The sequence below is a fragment of the Hetaerina americana genome, unplaced genomic scaffold, assembly GCF_022747635.1.
Source record: "Hetaerina americana unplaced genomic scaffold, ioHetAmer1.1.p SCAF_2, whole genome shotgun sequence".
Classification (NCBI taxonomy): domain Eukaryota; kingdom Metazoa; phylum Arthropoda; class Insecta; order Odonata; family Calopterygidae; genus Hetaerina; species Hetaerina americana.
The window spans coordinates 42,960,265-42,981,602 of record NW_027286763.1 but is presented as its reverse complement, the minus strand read 5'-3'; the positions used below and the strand labels follow the sequence as shown (position 1 = coordinate 42,981,602).

Genomic DNA, 21,338 nt, shown 5'->3' with positions numbered 1-21,338 from the left:
AAGTGGCAAAAAATGAGACTGTAGCTGATTCTGTTAATTGCAGTTGTTCCATTCCTGAGACTGTCTTGCTGACAGAAGAACTGATACGTGCCTTACGTTTTAGTTGCCAAACCCTTAACAGGTATGCTTGTCATTTAATAAAATGTATTGATTGCAATGTACAAATACTCATGATAGACTTAATATATAAATTATATGTTGGTATACAGGTATATATGAAGGGGGACCCAAAAATAACTGCTTGGAATTCGCTGTGCATGTCGCTCTTATAGTTTGGGCTCTTCCACTAGATTGATTTTAAGTAATCCCTCCTGAGTCAGTATGCCAATTGCTTAAGATGAGTGTAACAAATCCCTGAGACAGTTTTTATGTGACCAGTTCTTCTACCTCTTTGATGTTTTGAAGTGGCTGATATTCGAGAACAGCATGCGGTGTTGAAATTTTGTTTTCTCTTCTGTTGAAGTGCATTGGATGTGTTAATATGTTGTCTACAGCTAATAAGGAACATGCCTTGAAAAGAACTCAAGTGTATGAATGCTATTCATAATTCAAACGTGGCAAAATATCGATCAAAGAGATTCAATGCCTGGGCTGGCCTTCCATATCCAGAACTGATGAAAACATGGAAAAAATGTGCGAGGATAGAAGGCATGCTATTGATGAACTTGCTGAACTATCTGGTCTTTCTTGGAGCTCAGTGCAATGTATTTTAGCTGAAGATTTGCAAATGGGAGGAATCACGGTGAAGTTCATCCCCCTCCCCCCTGACTCCTTATGAAAAAGTGGCTTGTGTTGCTGCTTGCCATGACTTGCTACTTGGAAGTGGACAAGAACTTGTTCAACAAAATTATCCCCAGGGACGAATCGTGGTGTAATGGGTATGACACCAAGATGAAGCAACAGTTGCCACAGTGGAAGGCAGGAAACTCCCCTAGCCTGAAATAGGCCTGGCAAGTTAAATTGGCCATGAAGACAATGTTGGTCAGTTTTTTTGATGTTTGTAGCATTGTTCACCTCGAGTACATCCCTGAGCATCAAATAGTGAACCAAGTTTTGTACCTGAGTGTTTATAGGCAGTCGCACAGGAGTGTTTGGTTGAAATGGCCCGAGTTGTGGTAGAGTGGGAACTGCTTCTTCCACCTTGACAATGCTGCAACTCAGCCATTTCTGTGCTCAATTATTTGGTGAAAAACCACATGATACTGTTCCCTCACTGACCGTATTCATTGGATCTTGCACCTTGAGACTTCCTTTTGTTCTCCTGGATGAAAGGGAGCTGAAAGGGAAATGTTTTGCGGACATTTCGGAGGTTAAAAGAGATTTGAAGGTGGCATTGCAAGGCATTGGAAAGGATGAGTACAAAATGTGTTTCATGCTGTGGAAAAAATGTTTGAACTACTGCATTAGTATCGATGGAGAGTACTTCAAAGGTGACTAACATTTATTACTCGAAAAAATAAATTCTGTATTTTAAAAAAATTGTGCCCAGTTATTTATGGGTCCCCCCTTAGTGATGGGTGGTGTAGGCAGCTTGTTTGATATTTTGTTCTTCCTTTTGTTAAGTGAACAAAGAATCCAGTGGGGTGAGTGTTCAGTTCCTTTTGAGAGGATCCTAGATTCAAATCTAGGTGATACCTCTAAACAGTCCAAGCTATAACTTTCTGGCTATCAGGATTCTCTTGGAGATGCAGGTAACACAGGCAACAGTAGACACCGTGACTTTTAATATGTAAATCTCACATGCTATAGGGCTTAGTACAAGCTAAGCTGAGGTATACATTCATCCAGGGATGTGGTAGTCCAGTAGGAACAACAAGGGGTGCCTGGCATTGACTGAAAGGCCTGGGTTCGATTCTGTACTTCAATTCTGTTCACCCCCCCACTAATGTTTTTAAAATAAATCCATCTTGACAATATGTTTTTTTGCTACCTAAAGTATCTTCAGAAATTGATATTGTAGAGTAGTAGTAGTATTTAGGGGAGGTGACTGACAGCCGAGGTCATTTGCACCATAGGGGATGGACATTAAAGGATGAAGGGTGGAGAGAAACCCGGCATCAGCATTAGCCTACTCTTTACAAAAGGCACCAAGGGGTCTGCAGCTTAGCATCCCATCCGAAGGACGGCGTACGCACTCAAAGTGCCCTCCACAAAGCACCTCAAGTAGGGATCGAGAAACCTCTGAAAAATATTCAATACCACCGGGATTTGAACCTGGGCCCTCTGGGTGGGAAGCCAGGATGTTAGTCCCCGCACCATCTCAATCCCTTAATATTGTCTCTGATTATGAAACTGAACATGAATTTGAGAATTTTAACCTCCCTAATCACATTAATGATCTGGAAAAGTTACCCTAAAGAATTTACAAATGGAGTTATACTTAAGCATCAAACCACGTAAAAAAATATTTGTCATTTAAAGTAAAAAAACAGCTCTTAACTGACATAAATGCATCCTATTTTTTTATTTTATGAAGGCTCCATATCTATCTCATCTATTTTGAATAGCATCGTCATTGTTTTTCTCATATTTTAAACATTGTAAATATCCATTTTCATAATTTTTTTCACAAATGAAATGATTATTTTAGTGAGCTTTATGGCACTAATTTTATGCATGAATATCTTTTAACAGAATCTCCAAACATTATACTGTATAAGCAATGCAATATTTCTATATGAAGTATTAGTGTTCAAGGTTAATCGTAACTATTGATTATATAGCTCTTGCGATTGAAACAAAAGAAAATTATTTAAGTAAGACCATTCAACATTTACTTCAAAAAGCAATAAGACAACAACTATGAAAAGGGATCAAAAGGTTCAAGTTGATAGAGCAATTAATAAACATGCTTCAGTTTATAGACACTTTTTGTAATATTCATTAACTTATCTACATTATTTATTTTATTCATGAATGCGACTGTTGCAACAGAATTTCAATTTTTTTTCAATATTTGTTTCAGGGCATTTTCTGATTCAAGCCTCAAACCTGGGCTGGACCATCTTCTTGACATGTTTTTCACAAGAGTTCTCATTGGAGGATTTTGGAGCAATACAAAAGTATCCAATGTTTGCACAGAGTTAGCATCAAAAGCTAAATTATCTTCACCTCATCTTTTTGAAGACATTCTGTCAGCCAGCCACTTGCTTTCCTTGCCACATGATGTTCAGGTAACTCATACTTATTGGTTTAAATATGTAAGTAAATGTTATATTTAATCATCAAGAAGCATGCCTATTTTGTATTGTAAATACTTTTATGGTGTTGATAATTTGGCCTGGAAGTGTGTGTACATGCTCGTACGTGTAAATGCAAAATTTGATGTTAATTTAAAAATGCATATTTAAGCCTTATAAAAGTGAAATTTATCTTAAGTTATTTAAATATTGGTATTGTTTTGGCCTTTTTATTCAATATTGTGTCAATAAAGGATTGAGGCTTCAAAATTATGAACACAAAAACACTGTCCTAAGAGCTACCAAGACCACAGGACAGTTCTATAACACATGTTAAAGACTTTTCTGTATGAGGTTTCTACAGTTTAACCTTGATATATTTTCATATTTCTCCTCGTGATGTTTTTACATAATATTTTCACCATGTAGCCTCAAATTCTGATTACCCATTTCAATTACTATGTAGCAATTATTAATAGATATGCTGAAACATTTGCAGAGCCTCACTATACACACTTAGGTTTTTAAATTTACAAATACTCAACTATATTGTGAATATGACTTTCAAAGGTGAATATTGGAGAAAAAACATTGCCTTATATTCAGACTAATATTGTACTCCTTCAGATAATAATAATCATCAAAGTTTGATTTTTTGAAGAAATGTGACTGTGAGATGAAATGAATCTCCATAGTAGCTATATAGCCAGATGAAATTACAACAGATGTCTTTTTACACTTTTCTGTTTTCACGTAAAAGAAAAATAAATGCATATGAAGTAGGGCCAAAACCTGTTCAAGTCATTTTACTTTGCTTCATACTTTGAATGCAAATTCTTGTCCAGTTGGTAATGGTCCAAGCCACATCCCAGGAATTAAGGCTACCGTTTGAAGTTTTGGGGCATTTGGGTTTTCATTTTTTGTAATTATTCGTACTTCTGTTTATGATGGCAACAAAAGTTTTGACTCAAAATTAGCAGTATTTGTGGAGGCTTAAGTTACGGACAAAACCAAAGGTAGTGACAATGAACTTCATCAGTGGATGGTGGGTAAAGTTGTAGAGGAAGAGGATGGAGAAGATGTGGATCATGAAAGGATTAGAAAAGAGATTGGTTTTCAGAGAAAGGTTTTCCCTGGTTCAACCAGGGAAAACCTTACATCACAGTAAAAGTATCTTTTTGGAGCCTGAAGGCCTTGTACTCCATATGTTGGAGTTTCTCACTCCTTACATAAACTACCTCTGGTCATTTCCCCATTAACTACAGTAACATTTTAAGTTGCCCAGAGATTATCTGTTTTCCAGAAAGAGATATGTACTCACCAACTACCATGTTGGCCAGGTAAAAAGTTTTAAACTTTCCTCCAAAACAAATGCCAAAATGAACCTAATCTATTATGGTGATGTCATGTGCTTTGGCTTTGTTCTTCTATCCTATGTACTAAAAAATTATTTATTGTAAATTGTTAGGGAGCCATTAAGTTATGTAATTTAATATATTTGTTTTAATATAAAGGTGATTTTTCATCAGAAAATGAGGTGATACTTGCATGTGCACTGATATTTCTGAAGCAGAATTTAATAGTGCTCGTCTGTATTTTGTTTTACAGAATCAAATCGATGATGCCTTAAATCAGTTAGAGGCAGCTGATTTTCAATGCTTGGTAAGTGATATTAGCTGTTGTGACTAATATACATGCACCATCACTCACAAGTTGACAAAAATAATATTCTATCTCACCTTAAAATTTATTTTACAGAATGAAGAGCACCATCTATGCCAAAGGCTTTTTAATATTGTTGGAAGTTGCTTATATTATAAGGTATGACATTTAATTAATGCAAGATCGTAAAATAAAGCATTGATATATTACCAATATATTGCAAATTCATCTAGTACAGTAATAATGAATGTAGTAATTGTCCTATCCCTATGGAATGCAGCCTTGACATAATGGAATGGCTGGAGTCCAATGATCTCTAGAGTTTTAATGGTGGGATCAATGATAATTGTGCTTGGTAGGGTCACACATGCCTGCAGATCAAGTAGGAGGAACCAGGCAAAAGGTAGTCTATAAAGATCTCTATATCAGTGAGGCCATTTAGGCTTCTATTACAATTCTTTAAGAATTGTGATTGTGAAAGAAGCTATTGCAAAGTGGGAATTAAGGGAAGAAGCCTTGTTAAAATTTCAATAAAAGATAGTCAAACCTTAAATATGGTTCATAGTGCTGTGTGAATTCAAAAAATGGTCATTAAGAGATGGGAATGAACATAGATTGAAGATTTTCGAGATATGGGCCCAGGAAAGAATGGAAGAAAATTAGTTAGATAAGGAGGAGGACAAATGATATGGCTTTAGAAATGGAAGTAGAAGTGAAGAGGTTTATTATAGGTAATCTACCAGGTATGGTTTTAGATGGATAATCTACCAAATACTAATTCCCTTGTCTCTTCTAACAAAACACAACCCGATATCCTACCTGCCACCATCCTGCAACAGCTGGGTGAAGTTTAAATAAAGAAAAAGTGGGAGGAGGAAATCCTTAGAGGTAATGAGATGCTGGCAGCTGTAACAGAACAGAGAATTCTGGCCAAGAAGAGGAGATGAAGGAAGAGAATAGAATTTTGGATGGAATTATCATTTTTATTATATGCCGCAGTCTACTGCCTTAGGATTGGTATTTGACTAATCCATGCATTAATCATTACTGTATTGATAACCCCTGACTAAAACAACATAAAATATCCCGAAAGCCCATACTGCAACAACTCATTCTTTAGCTCTGCATACTTTCTACTTACCTTTATTCCATCCCAAATGCCTATTATTTTCCTCCTCCTATCTTGTTTCCCAGTAATCTCTTTTCTATTACAGTTTTCAGCACCTCAGTTGATACTTAATATGCTATTATATATACTTGTCCTACCTTCTTTGAATTTCTGCCATCGCCCTTCTCTAATCCCTAGAATCCCATTTGCTTTCCATTCTGTCAATTTAATTTTCTTCATTCTTCTCCATACCCGAATTTCAAAGGTCTCCAATCTATGCTTATAGGTTTCTGAGGCATACAAAACTATGATGTATATTAAAGTTTTCACTAGTCTTTTTTTACATCGTCACTTAAAGTTATCCATTATCAGCTTCTGTTTCTTTGTTGAACCCTCTTTACATAATGAAATTCTTCTTTTAGTATCCTGACTACTTTTCCCCTTTCAGAAATGCTTTGAAATAAGTGAACAATTCTACTTGTTCTAGTTGAAGTTCCTCAAGTTAATGCTTATCCACACACATTTTTTGAGAACCTTTCTTGGGATTGCATACCGGCTAATAAAGTATGAAAAATTAAAGAACCAAATAATACAGAGCAAGAAAGAAGTCCATGCAAAGTTAATATGTTGTAGATATAAGGAATCATCAGAAAACTACCTTTTTTAAGGGTTCACTCTTGTGACAATGATGGCTTGTGGCCATTAAAAGAATCTATTTTTTGAATAAGTTCCGTTAATTTATTTTGAGTCTTAAGTGATTAACCTGTTTTTTTCTTGCAGGGCTTTCTGATAGCTTCTCATCTTCCTACTGAGGATCTCCCATGTGTACATTCTTTCCTCAACCAACTTGGTATTATACATCTTTGTCGTACAGAGCCGGTTCGTTCATTGGTCTTTTGGAAAGAAATATACTTAACTTCCTGCAACAGAGGGCTAAGGGCAAGCATGGAAGGAGAGCAAGGTGCATACCCCATGCCCGAGGGAAGATGGTTCCTATTAGTCGTTGGAAAAGTAAGTACATAATGTTCATTTTTTTGGTTAGGAATACAATTTTACATTAATGAAGGGTACAAACGGTGGTAGTGTATAAGATTCTACTGTTTAGTTCTAATTCCTGATTTCTGATCTGCTAACTAGGTGACTTTGACACCTCTTCTTAATTGTTGCCATATCAGAGATCACCCTAATGTTGCCCTTGCCTCAACTTTTCTGCTACACCCTTCCAAGAATACATGTAGGGTGAATCAGTCATATAAAGACATATAATGTTGAGATCACTGATTATCAAAGAATCTCTGGCTTTCTTGATGATACAACATTAAAAGTGTGTGTCTAGTGACAGTAAAAACAGAAAATTTGGACAAGGTCAGTGTAATTGCAGTGACAAAAAAAAATCATGTAATTTGAAAGCCAAGAACTTTAAAAGGGATATTAGGACCTTAAAAAATTGTTATTTGATTTGAGCAGCAATGGCTTAAAAAAATAATGAGTTTTAAGAGAGAATGGTCATGAGTGATCTGTAAGCATAATTGTGCTTTGTAATTATCACATCTAATAGAGATACACATTTGTATCTTCATTAAAATTTTCAGTTTTTTGTTGCAAATATTAATTTTAACATTATTTTTTAGTTTATTTCAATAGTGGATGAATGGAAGCTACCTTTGGAAGTAGTTTAAACTTTCTGAGAGATGCCTGCTCCAGGTTTAGGTGATATTTTGGTTAAAATCCTTTTGGATAACCTTTGAGTGAGGTGTGTCATTATCATGAAACAATACAAAAGGAACATAAAAAAATCCTCTAATTTTGCTGCTATAACATATATAATGCAAAATTAATCTGGTAAAATGGATTGACTTTGCCTGTATGTGTTTGGTGATGGTTTTTGAAGCAGGAAATTTTTACAGCGGCATCTGGGAAAATGAGGGAATTTTGTGATTGGATTAAACTGATCAATCTGCACTTAATATCTTTTTAAAAATCTGCCCAACATCTGTGTGGAATCTCAATGGATTGTATATTGTTTTCCTTTTTCAGTTAGTTTTATATTTTCATTTTGTTTTCAATTCATTTATCTTACATTCGCAATTCTTTTCGTTCATTTTTTAATTCACATTCTCTCCTTACTTGAGAAATATAAATCATTGAAAACACAATCAAGCATAGAGTGCAGCCAAATTCATATAATCTCTTTTTTGAAAAAACTGAAACCGATCTTCATCATCAAAGTATTATATTTGGGTCTTATATATCTAGGTAGTTGAGATCTTTCTCTTGAGTAACTATGTATATGTATGTTTAATGATGTGGTAGCCTTGGGGTTGAGTGTTGGAGTACTGACCAGAGGGCCTGGGTTCAATTCCCAGGCATGCCCCTCTGGGCACCCTCAGCTCTACCCAAGTTATGTCATTTTTTAGGAACCAGATCTTCCTGGGAAACCATAATGGGCACAGGGAAAAAAATTGGCCTCCCTACTCTGATGTGTGAATTTCACATGCCATCAGGCTTAGTATTGGGTGAACATCACCTACCAAACCAACCTTCGGGTTGATCACTGTTTTTCATCAGTTTTATGTATGTTTATATTCTCTAAAATATTTCTTTGTTACTGCAGGCTGTAAAATTTTTTAAAACTCAGTTCTGGCTGGAAATATTGAAATTGGAATAAATATTTCTATCTGTTCTCTTCCATATTGATACATGGGTGTACATAGTTCCACATCATTACTCAGAATCCATTAACTGCAGGTTCTATGGGATCTGAAAAACCTGCCATTAATTATCTAAGTTCATAAACAATTTTACTCTACTCTTCCCTCAGGAAAGTCTTAAAATTATAGTTTAAATGATGTAACTTGTTGTTTCAATACCAATTAAAAAAAATTAAAAAAACCACAAACACAGTAATCAACCTGAAGTTCGGTTTGGTAGGTCATGGTAGAGTTCTCCCCGTACTAAGCCCAACGGCATGTGAAATTCACACATCAGAGTAGAGAGGCCAGTTCCTTTCCCTGTGCCGGTTATGGTTTCCCAGGAAGACCCGGTACCCGAAAAATCACATAGCTTGGGTGAAGCTGCAGGTGCCCAGAGACTTGCCCGGGAATCGAACTTGGGACCCAACGCTCTACCTCCTGGACTACCGCGACCCACTTAAAGAAATTATGTGGTAATAATTAGATGCATATTGGGTAGGAAATTTAAATTAGTTTCATGGTATCATTTCTTGAATATCATCCTCAGGATCAAGGAATGCTAGCTGTGGTCTTGGAAATGGGAGGCTGCTCTATAAGGTGAGAGGAAGTGATTAAAAACTAAGATTTAATTAAAAGTAATGTAGCTATGCAAAGCAAAGAATAATCTTAGTACACAATAAAAATATTCCTTGGATTAACTCATAATGGGAGGTTAAACAATTCTCCATTTGCACAGATGTGTAGTTGGAGATGTACAAGAGATAATATGGATCAGCTGGTTATGCAAAGAGGATAAACCTAAGTATTTCATGAAAAAGTAATAAATGGCAAACCTAAGAAGATAGAGGAATGAATGTGATAAGGAGAAATTATGTAATGGTTCCAGTATAAAAGATCCTTGTTTTACCCTGGGCACTATGGGAATACAGTGAAAATGAAGGAGTTTGGATTGGAAAACATTGGTTGATAAAATCAGTATGGACTTAGCCCATTCATTCCATGGGAGAGGAGGGTGCAAAACTTAGGGACCTCTCTGGGTGAGACAAGCAAACTCTAGCTATGCAACTAAAACAGATGCAGTGTAAAATTAAAAAAAATATGATGAACCAGGAGATTCCTACTCAGCATTATGTAGCACGAACGTTTTTAGGTGTCTTAGGGTACTTCTTTAGAAATTTCATGGTTGGTTAGGTGAAAATTTTCAAGTATTTAATCCTTTACTCTCCCAGCATGGAAGTTTTCCATAGACATGTATGACTTCTGCTGGCATGGTGGAATCAACTTGTACAGATTTCTGTTTAGATAAATTTGAAATACTGTTAAAACTTGAACAGCCCCCTCCACAAACCTGTTGCGGCATCTGAAAAAATCTGTATGTTTTTCTCAATTTGGGTCAGAATTGCATGCTTCAAACGCCTCACTTTTTAAGATTCTGAGTTGTTTAACTTACTGAAAATTACTAGGGTACTGAACACATGTTAACTCAAGTGCATGTTGTTCAATGGCTAATTTTGTGGGTTAATTAGGCTGTTGTTAAAAGAAATCATAATGGTCCCATGAAACAGTCACAGTCACTATTAAACTGTGCTGGTCCATTAGTGCACTATTTAAAAAAATAATTTTTTTATTGGGTAGATTTTGGGATAAGTTAAAAATGTAACTGATTAAACCAAGCTATATGTAGTGATTTTGGGCGTACATTTGTTGGAAAAATATAGCCTTTTAGACGTGAGTTCTTGCATAGCTGTAAACACAGTGAGAATCTCCTGGGTATATGAGATATGGACTGTAGAAGCTGCAAAGAGGAAGGTGAGTGATGCTGTTAATTTCAAGGTTTTCCATGTATTAAATGCAAATTTTTTCATGAGTTGACGTAATTTCAATTCTTGGTTATCAAAAAATGAATCAACCATAATCCACAAATCCACAAGTTACGATTAGACATGTTAATAGCCTAAGCTTTTATTGAATCAAAATTTCTCATTTGTATCTTACAGTGAAGAAGGTAACATTCCACCTGAACCAGACTATGTTGATCATGCAAAAACTACATTGAATCACATTCATGAAATAGGTATTCCAGCTGTGTGTGATAGTTGGTGAGTTGCATTTTAGGATCTATTAAGATTAAAAAATAATCTGAAGAGTGATTATTTTGGAAAACAAATATGTTCTACCCTCATGGTAATTTTTATGCTTAAGCTCATTATATTCTTTTGATAGGTTGATGTCAGGTGGCTTGCCAAGAGTGGACAGCCTTGAATCCCTCTTAAGAAATCTCTCGGTGAGAAAAGGCTTTAGAGGGAGAAATAAAAGTAAAGGTGATGCATCATTCCTTAGTTTTCGTAGGTCATCAGAGCCCACTTCTCCCAAGTCTTGTAATTCAGGTAAGATAATGGTGGGCTATGCCATAGTTATTATGCCAAAATCATAAACATAGGGCATTAAACTTTTTGCATATGGAACCTGTTTTTTAAATTTACTTAGGAGATTTGAAATCAAAATGCTACCAGGAATATAGCTACACAGTGAGGAAATCATATGTCTTCCCTTGAATGAGGAAGAGATGAGGAGACGTCAAATGGAATTTGCTTGTACTTTTGCCTATTGTGCATTTTGTATATTAATTATATGGATTGTGGCTGGAAAAAATAATTATTGGCAATGTTTTTTAATCGTTTCTCTTATATGTGAGAATTGCATTACATTTATAGTCTTAATTACGTTAAACCAACTCCTTCAAGAATGGAAATTACTTCTCTAACAGGGTGGATTTCAAATGTTGGCATAAATATGTGCCCAAGCTACTTGGGGAAATTGGCTGATTCTATTTAAAAATAAATTCTTATGTTCCAACCTTTTTATATTATGCTCAAACTGAAGAATTTCAAGACTGTTGCTTACTATTTTAATATGTTTTTCTACTGATTGTGCTGTTAACTTTTATGCTTATTTTACATTGGACACCTATTGTAGCTTATTAGTTTAAGTTATACTCAAGTAATATATTGTACTATTTCTAATCATAGAAATTCTGTTATCACTCTTTACCTATTTAAAATTTAAAAAGTTAATGTAATTGAAAAGTAATTCTCATTCTTACAGTATTTATAAGGTAATTTTTTGTTGCGAAACAATGATACAAAGTATTCACATTCTTCGTCCAGTTTTCTTAACCATTGATCATCTCCTGGGTCATATTAAATGTTATTCTTACTGAGTTGTTTAATTTTCTTTTGCTGTACTTTAGTATTAATTCCTTTGTGGATTCTTCTACTATTCTTCTTTCATATTCATCATTTTATATCTTGTATCTTTTATGCTCTGATAATAATGACATAGTAATGACATTTTTGTTTTGATTTTCTTTCTCATTCTTTTCAAATTTCTTCTGTATAGTTCTTTTTCAAGTCCTTGACCTTTGCTATTTTTATTTAGTCTTTTTCCTTCTTACCTTTGATGGTTTGATGGGTTAATATTTTCAATTAAGTGGAAATGTTTTAAATAAAATTATGTTCACATGGCAGTAACAATAATTTTGTTTGAATTTGTAACTTAATCACTGATAATTTACAGTTGATAATTTAAGCTTCATAATAGTGATGTTTGCCCTGTAATATAAAGCTGTGACCAATGGAGAACGTTTTGTTAAAATATGCCCAATTTTTGGTTGAATGTGACTAATTCAGAACTAAATTAATTAATTCTATGAATACATTGAACAGTTGATAGGTTTCTTTATATTTGGGTCTATTTTGTAAAGTACAAAACTTTAAAGAACTGTGGAAAATGCCATTATTGTTACTTTAACAGAGTCATCAACCGATGTGCATAAAAGTTCAGGAATTCCTCAGTGTAAATATCATTTGCCTTGACTGGGATCCATTAAAATCCCTTAAAATCCCTTAAAATTCATCCATCCATTCAGTTCATTCAGTTTCATTCAAAAATACTTTAAGCCTCTAGAAGATCACAGTGTAGGAAGACACCTCGTTAGCTTAGCTAGCTACTAAAGCACTTGGTCGTGTATCAAAGTACGAGGGTAATTTTAAAAGTTCTCAGAAATGGAATAGAAATAAAATTTAGCTCGGTGAAACTTTTTTATTTTTCAGTATAGTCTCCCTGTACACTAATACACTTGGTCCAGCGATGTTCCAATATCTTGATGCCATCTTGAAAATTAGACTCCTTCAAGCCTGCAAAATACCAGTCTACTTTGGCTGTTAGTTCTTTGTTTGAAGGGAATCTCCATCGACCAAAGAAAATTTTGAGCTTAGGGAAGAGATGGAAATCTGATGGAGCCAAATCAGGTGAATAAAACGGGCAAAAATTCATATCTTAGTTCACGTATTTTTGCCATGGCAACAACACTTGTGTGTGAGCGTGCATTGTCTTGATGAAAGATGACTTCCTTCCTTGCCAAACCTGGCCTTTATTCATGTATCTTTTCCTGTAGTTGGTCCCGGAGGTTAACATAGTATTGTCCAGTAAATGTTTGACCAGTGGGAAGATAATCTGTCAGCAAAATCCCTTAAGCATCCCAGAAAACTGAAGCATCATCTTTCCGGCCGACCAAATTGCCTTTGCTTTCTTTGGTGGAGGCGAATCAGCATGTTTCCACTGCTTGGAGAGCTGTAATGTCTCTGGGGTATAGTAGTAGACCCAAGTTTCATCTCTGGTCACAAACCAGTACAGAAAATGTTGTTGGTTGCTCTTTAAATGGATCAAACCTTGTTTGTTAATTTCCATTCTGATGTGTTTGTGATCCTGCATCAAGAGTCCCATCACCCATCTAGCAGATAATTCTCTTATATCTAATTCCGCTGTTAAAATCTGATAAGCTCAACCAGATGACATCCCTACAGCTCCAGTGATTGCTCGCACTTTCAGTTGGTGATCCTCCATGACCATTTTATGTACATTTGCAATAATTTCTGGGGTAGTGGCACATTTTGGCCAACCACTATGCAGATGGTCATCTAAGCTGTCTCGAACAAACCTTTGTTAACTAGGCAGTAGTTGAACCTGAAGGAGCAGAGTCCCCCATAAGGTTCATGAAGCCTGCATGAATTTCCTCTGCTTTCATATGTACCTTTCTATACGAAGTATTTCATCACTGCTCAAATATTAATTTTTTCCATCTTCACAAATCACTGTATGGGAACAACAACAGAGAGGTGTCCCCATCACAGATCTCTTCTTAGAGCACTGAAGTAGTAGTAGTATTTAGGGGAGGCGACCGTCAGCTGAGGTCATTTGCGCCATAGGGGATGGACAGGAAAGGATGAAGGGTGGAGAGAAACCCAGCGTTGGCATTAGCCTTCTCTTTACGAAAGGCATCAAGGGGTCTCCAGGTTAACGTCCCATCTGACGGACAGCGTACTCGCTCAAAGTGCCCTAGACAAAGCACCTCAAGTAAGGATCGAGATACCTCTGAAAAATATTCAACACCGCCGGGATTTGAACCCGCACCCTCTGGGTGGGAAGCCAATACAATAGCCACCACACCAATCCCGATCCTCCTTAGAGCACTGAAGCGTTATGTCTGTACTAATAAAGGATTACCTATCATTACTCAGGAAACTCCTTGCACTAGCACTGACATCTGGCGGTGATTCCGAAAACCTTTGAAACTACCCTCATATAAAACATTTACTGACACTAATTCTTTATAGTTAGTGGCTTTTTGTTTAAATTTGCTTAAATATTAGCATATATTTCATATCTTTTACTTGTTGTTAATGTATTGAGAACTTCTTCAGAGAATGGGTAACTTATTCCTTTAGCTTAATCGTATTTGAATTTGATCCGTTTGCCATGGAGCGGGCAGAGTAATATTTCATGCTGTATGATATGCAATCTTTTATTTTCTCATTGCTTTGTTTTTCCTAACCCTCTTATTTTTATTCCATATGTCCATTCAGGTAATTCAACCACTTCACCTCACTCATCTAATAGAAGAGCAGAAGTTACTTCTATTTTGAAGAGGAGGGACAGTCCTGCACTTCTTTCACCTCAAAGTATGAACTATTTTTTCAAAGTTATAATCCTTGTAAATACGTGCTAAGTTTGTGTCCCATGACTATTTATCTTTTTATTTTGTTATCAATAATTTTGAATGCTATTTCATCAGTTCACTAAAAAAGAAGACATGTTTATATTGAGCTAGGTACTGGTTGATTGTTCTAAACTGGTTGTGCATCCTGTAGCATATGAATACTCCTGAGCCTCATTTACATTTCAGTAGTGACTTATTAAAATGATAGTACTGTGAAGTGCCATTTGCTCTCCCTAATGAGTACTTAAAAATGCAATAGTGTTATTTCCAAAATTTGGAATATAACGCTGTCATAAAGTCCAAGGTCTTCAAGTGGATTATTTCTTGCATCCCTGGAAGGTGGTGGAAATTCTGGTGGTGTTGGTGGAGACACCACAGCTTCAGAAGATTCGGTCAGCATTGGTGGTACCAGTGCAGGAGGCACTGGTAAGGAGGGATCCATATCTTATGGTTTTGGCAGTGATGACTCATCCTCGATTGGTGGGATGCCTTCGAGTAGTGTGGTTGGACGGAGGGCTCAACGGGAGAGCGTTGGCAGCATGCGGCAAAGCTCTTCCACTTCATCCCTTGGTGCTTCACTTGGTGCATCCCTTGCTGTATTTCCTTCAGCTTCGTCCCCACTCGGAATATCAATTTCTTCAAGATCCTCGGTGTCAGATTGCGAAGATGATGATGAAAGCTCAGGATGTTCTGACTGGGAACTTTACAGGGTGAGCATATTATGCATTATCATTTTGTGAGGAGATTTTTTTGCAACTGAATTACTCACAATCCCTCTTAATCTCTGAACTCATCAAATTATTATGAACTTTTATTGTTGCACTTAATGTTGAATAGTGATTATAATACCACACATTTGCTCATAACGTTGAATGATATAAAACAAAGAGTATTACTTAGGTTTAATGTATGTGTAGCATTTGTTTGTTTATTTATGTGTTCTATATCATACATTTCATTCTTAATTTAGGGCCATAGTAGGAGTAGGCAATCATTTGATCTGGATGATTTAAAGAACAGTATGTTGAATGGTGTCACTGATTTGAATCCAGTCAAGTGAGTATCTTAAAGTTTATTGTTTTGGATTATTGTATAGTGAAAGAGTTTGCTAAAATTTAATTTTTTCTTCTGGAACTACTTATTACAGTGAGGTATGTAGGGGATGTATGTAAGAGGGCGGTTCAATAAGTACCTGTGTTAGAAATGAAGAAACCATTTTTCAAAAATATTTTTTTTTATTTTTCAACATAGTCCCCTTTAAGAAAGATACACTTTTCCCAACGTTCCAGCCATTTTTTTAACCCGTCCAAAGAATAGGATTTGTCAAACTCCAAAATACACTTGTCTCGGCGATAACTTCCTCGTTTGAACTAAATTTTTTCCCGGGAGCCATTTCTTCGTGTAAGGGAATAAGAAAAAGTTGCAGGGAGCCAGATCGGGTGAATACAGGGGGTGCGGCAGCAATTCATAACGTAGTTCATGCAGTTTCGTGGCGACAACTCCGGATGAATGTGCTGGTGCGTTATCACAATTGCGGAACCCATCGGGCCGACAATTTTTTCATCGCCAACTTATCATGTAAAACATTAATTGCCGTTCTGATTGACACACCCACAGTCTCTGCTACTTCGCGCACTTTCGTTCGTCGATCAGCAAGAATCATGGTGTGGACTTTTTTAATGATTTCCTCGGAAACCACGTCTGCCGGGCGTCCTGGTCACTCCTCATCAAAAACAGATGTTTGCCCACGTTTAAATTCATTGAACCAATATCTAACTGTGGTCATATATGGCGAAGTGTCCCCATAAACAGCATCCAACTTTGCTTTTATCTCCTTGCATTTCTTCCCATCCAGAAACAAAAAGCGAATTGCCGAACGATACTGCTCTTTTTCCATCTTAGCAAAAATCACAAAACACGTCTTACTCGAATGACTGCCAAATCCAAACTAACCTTTAAATCAGTCTGAAATTTGTTTCACCGTCGTTCGATGGATGGCAGTACACGATGATAACATAAACTTCCCTCAGGAACACCCTTTGTCATCAAACATGGGCACCTATTGAACCGCCTTGTAAAATTCTGTCTCAAAAGTTCTCTTCGCATCTCAAGTGGCTCCCAGCCTAATTCCTGTAAAAGGCTTGTCACACTCATCTTATTGTAACAAATTTTGATGAATACTACCTTGATCAAAAAGTTCCCGGAATAACCACCGTGTGGCGCTCCCATCGTTCCGATTTGAGTTCTGTTTTTTTTGTTAAATTGGTACATCTGTTGTTGATATTCCCTTTAAATCTTAGTGTCATAACTTGACATTTGCAAAAGTTACGGTCGGTTTTCGGTATGTCCATCAGTGCTTCCTGCGATTTTTCCATGACTTCCTCTCGGCTGCTAAAACGCGTTCCCCGTAATGGTTTTTTAACTCGATTGAACAGAAAGGAGCCAAATCAGGTGAATTCGGTGACTGTTGGATGGTATTTGTTGCATTTTTCGTCAAAAAATTACGAATAATGATAGCACTGTGCGACGGTGCGTTATCATGGTGCAAAATCCACGAGTTTTCTGCCCACATTTCTGGTCTCTTTCGGCGAATTGCTTCACGCAAACGTCTCATAACGCCCAAATAATACTCTTTGTTTACTGTCTGGCCTTCTGGCAAAAATTCATGATGCACTACACCGTTGTAATCCATGAAAACCGTCAGCATTGCCTTCTTTTTTGACTGAAAACGACGTGGTTTTTTTGGTCTCGGCTCATTTGGTGAACGCCATTCACTTGCCTGATGTCTGGATTGCGTGTCGTACTCATAAACCCACGTCTCGTCTCCAGTAATGATCCTTTTGATGAATGTGGGATCGGATTCAGCCTCGCAAATCATGTCTTTTGCGACGTCAACACGGTCTCTTTTTTGCATGAAATTGAGGTCTTTTGGCATGCTACACGACGGAAACCCAAATCATTAACCACAATGTCTTGGGCGGATCCATAGGCAATGTTCAAGTCCTCCGCTATTTCTCTGATGGTTAATTTGCGGTTATTGACCAACATTTCTTTTACTTTATCAATTTTTTCACCGACTTTCGATGTCGATGGTCTGCCACTGCGTTCATCATCTTCGATTGACTCACGACCGCTTCTGAACCGCTCGTGCCACTGGTAAACGACCGTTTTTTTTAGAGAATCGTTGCCGAAACACTTTTCCAACATTTCCAACGTCCGTGCGCCACTAAATCCGTTTTTTACGCAAAATTTAATACAAGTTCGTTGTTGCAAATTTAAATCCATTTCTGAAATTGTAAAAAATCGCCAACACACAGAGATAGATGTACTCTTGGCTACGTAACTTTTGCAAATGTCAAGTTATGACACTAAGATTTAAAGGGAATATCAACAACAGATGTACCAATTTAACAAAAAAAAACAGAACTCAAATCGGAACGATGGGAGCGGCACACGGTGGTTATTCCGGGAACTTTTTGATCAAGGTAGTATGGCGCATTTTTTCTTAAATTGATCTAATTATTTTATGAATGCTTTCTCCCAACGATCCCAAATACTTGCGGTCTATTCAAAATCGGGCCACCAAAAGAAAATGACACCTCTCTGTAAATATCGCATTACGTTTTTCCACCTCCTGTTTATTTGAAGCCGAGTTTCTTTAGGGCGGTGCCGCTCCAAAATATGCTCTAAAATTTGCCTTCATCTTATTGTCTAACGGTATAGACAATAACTATAACTATATGGTATACTGGTATAACTTTGACCTATTCAAGCCAATTCGCAGTAATAAATGCTGAAGTATTTTTTCCCACACGAGATATAGATAATAGTTGCCTTTTTTGCAAATTTCAATGATATCACTGATTTTAGCGAGTAGTAAGCAATACAGACATTTAATATTTTCTCAAAAGTACTACCTAAAATGCATGATGCATTCACCTTTTGCATGCATCATGCATTGCAAGATGTATCCAAAACATGAATTGTAAATGTTCATGCACATTATAGAGTGCGATATTAGAACTTTATTTAAGTAGAAATCTAAGTTGTTTTCCGTACTCTTTAAGGTTGACTTCAGGAGAGAAGAATGTTTTGCTTTTCTACTTAAGTGTAGATGAATCAGAAGGAGTTTTTGTATGTCCACCTAACTTTCCAACTGGTGACTGCTCATCATCTATGCAGTATGTGATTGAAAACTTCCGTCGTAGCTGCATGCACATACACAACCTTCTTCAGCATTCTATTGCCTTTAAGGTACTCGTATAATTTACTAATTTGTGTGACTTAAACTATGTCTTTTTGAAGTATCCTTGGAAGAGACCTTGTACTTGTATATACTAATGGTTAGAACTCAAGGTTGAAATGTTACATGAGGATAATCTCATATATTGCTTTAATTAATTTAAGAAATGTGATAAGAATTGGATCTTATATTTTTAAAGTAGCGAAAATTATGGTACCAATTGTGATTTCTATATTCTTATCTCTTAATTATCAAATTTGAAAAGTACAGCCAATTGAGAAAGATTAATATACTTTCTAACATGAACATAAAATGTAATTATATTTCAGAACTTTTCTGGTATTATTATTTATAATTGATTCATAATATTTTTGCGCAAATTTATAAATTAGTGTGAATCTAAAGTAATGAACGAATAACACTCTGTAACAGTAAATATCTAGATATACTTAATAAAAAATACAGTCTGTGTCATTGCCTCTTTCAGCTATTTCTTGAATAGGCAAGTTTGGGAAGTTAAAATGATGATAAACATTGTTTTGGTTATACTTTTTGTGTTCTTAAGTGTTAACATTAAATTTTGTGGCTTAATTTCTGTGAAATTTATGTATAGGATGTTAAGGGCCCAGATGCTTCAGCATCCTGGATTAATAAATCTTTAGTTGCTGTTAAAGAACATGGTGTTCTTTTTGAGTGCCCTGATGTGCCTTCTTCATCCGACAGCTTCAAGAAGTCATCGAATTCCCTTGCATACTGGGTGGTTGGGTGAGTGAAACTATGTGATTAATATTGCCTATGAATCATTCTGTATTCCTTTTTATTTGAATGATGCCAGCCAAGTAAAAACAATTGTAGTAATTCCACTGGGATTTGCAACAAACTGTGTATTGCCTGTAGAATAATGGACATTCTAGTAATGCCAAGCAAAGTTGTTCTATTAAGTCAAATATTATTACTAGGAGATGCACACCAGAAATAATGGAAGAATTTTATTTACCAACATTAGTTGATATAATGATAACTTTGCATTAATATATTAAATGCTAATGCTACCATTTTAAATAGTTGACAATAAAAAGTATCTTTGAAGATAAAATTTATTATTTTCTACCTCATTTATGCATACCGAACTTTAGTCAAAGGTTAAATGTCAGTGGCTTTCCTCATTGTTACATTCAAACTTAACAGTGTAAAACAATTTTTTAAAGGAGCTGACAACAGTACTTAAATTGTCAACTGTTGTTTTTGGTCGGAAGTATGGCTTAAAAGGTGTTTAAATGGGCAAGGGAATGATGATAATTCGACTTTTTGATAGAGGAATGATTGTTCAGAAATTAAAAAGAAGCTATGTAGGTTTTTTAATAAGATTTTTCCATATGAGAAATAAATGCATACCCTAAAAATTATTCTTCCATTGAAAACATTTTTAAGGCTTGATGAGAAATGTGTATAGGTGAGAGTTGACAGACTATTTCATTAATGATTCCATGAGAAAATTCTAAATTTTTCATGTGCTATTAGTGATAACATTAGTTATAATCAAGTGTAACATAAACATAAAGTATAAACAGTTAGTCATCTCTTGAAATTACCATAAAACCAAAGTTGGATCAGCACTGTCACCAAAAATGTAGTGCCATATAATGATTCTTCTTCAGTTATACAGTATTTTGAAGCTTAAATCTAATTTATTTCTTTGCAGGCGTCTATTTTTTTCACCTCAGCCAAAAGAAGTCTATGTCTGCTATTTTGATTCAGCTCCACAGAATATGGTGGAAATAGCCTTTCGCTTAGGGCTTAGTGTTACTGGTTAGTGAAAAAAGGAATGGGTTTTCTTCTGCCAATTATTACAATTTTTCTCCTTTTTTAAAATAATGTCTATTATGGAAATTATAAGTAAGGACATGCAAAACTTGTAAATGTGGTAGCACAGTTCTTACAAGTCTCATGACTCTTGTATTGAATAATGTGAATTTTTGCCATTTTTGTCTTAAAACTACAATCTCCCAATGTGTACTGTTTTAGCCTTTTTTGGAGGCTCCTTGTGCAGTTCTGTTGACTCGATGGTAAAATGCTTAAATTTCAATATTTTCAGGCATTGCAAAGTAGGGAAGGTGTTTAAAAATTTCGCAAATATGTGTACATACGACTCTGTCCAATAAATATGCACACTGAGGCCATAAAAACTTAATTTTGCAAAATTTAGTCTACATCGATTTTGTCCCCTTCAAAGTACTCTCCATTAGTTGCTATGCACTTATTCCATCTTCTTTTCCACTGTTTAAAGCACCCTTGGAAGTCCTCGGCAATTAGGCTTTTTAGTTTTCTCGTTGTTTCTTGCTTTATTGTGTCCACATCTTCTCAGTGATGTCCCCTCATCACATTTTTCCATTTT

The 21,338-nt window shown here is 35.9% G+C and overlaps 1 protein-coding gene across 1 annotated transcript in view; it reads left to right on the top strand.

The window, feature by feature from the left end:
* The window catches only part of in (protein inturned), a 29,844-nt gene extending 9,087 nt beyond the window's left edge, over window positions 1-20,757 (top strand). The window contains exons 8-21 of the mRNA XM_071585502.1: window positions 44-121; window positions 2,966-3,173; window positions 4,788-4,841; window positions 4,938-5,000; window positions 6,730-6,960; window positions 9,190-9,239; window positions 10,640-10,741; window positions 10,866-11,029; window positions 14,567-14,662; window positions 15,040-15,410; window positions 15,671-15,756; window positions 18,768-18,954; window positions 19,557-19,708; window positions 20,646-20,757. Of these exons, the coding sequence (XP_071441603.1) occupies window positions 44-121; window positions 2,966-3,173; window positions 4,788-4,841; window positions 4,938-5,000; window positions 6,730-6,960; window positions 9,190-9,239; window positions 10,640-10,741; window positions 10,866-11,029; window positions 14,567-14,662; window positions 15,040-15,410; window positions 15,671-15,756; window positions 18,768-18,954; window positions 19,557-19,708; window positions 20,646-20,757 (1,954 nt within the window). The remainder of the gene's footprint in view (window positions 1-43; window positions 122-2,965; window positions 3,174-4,787; window positions 4,842-4,937; window positions 5,001-6,729; window positions 6,961-9,189; window positions 9,240-10,639; window positions 10,742-10,865; window positions 11,030-14,566; window positions 14,663-15,039; window positions 15,411-15,670; window positions 15,757-18,767; window positions 18,955-19,556; window positions 19,709-20,645) is intronic.
* The last annotated feature ends 581 nt before the right edge of the window (window positions 20,758-21,338 follow it).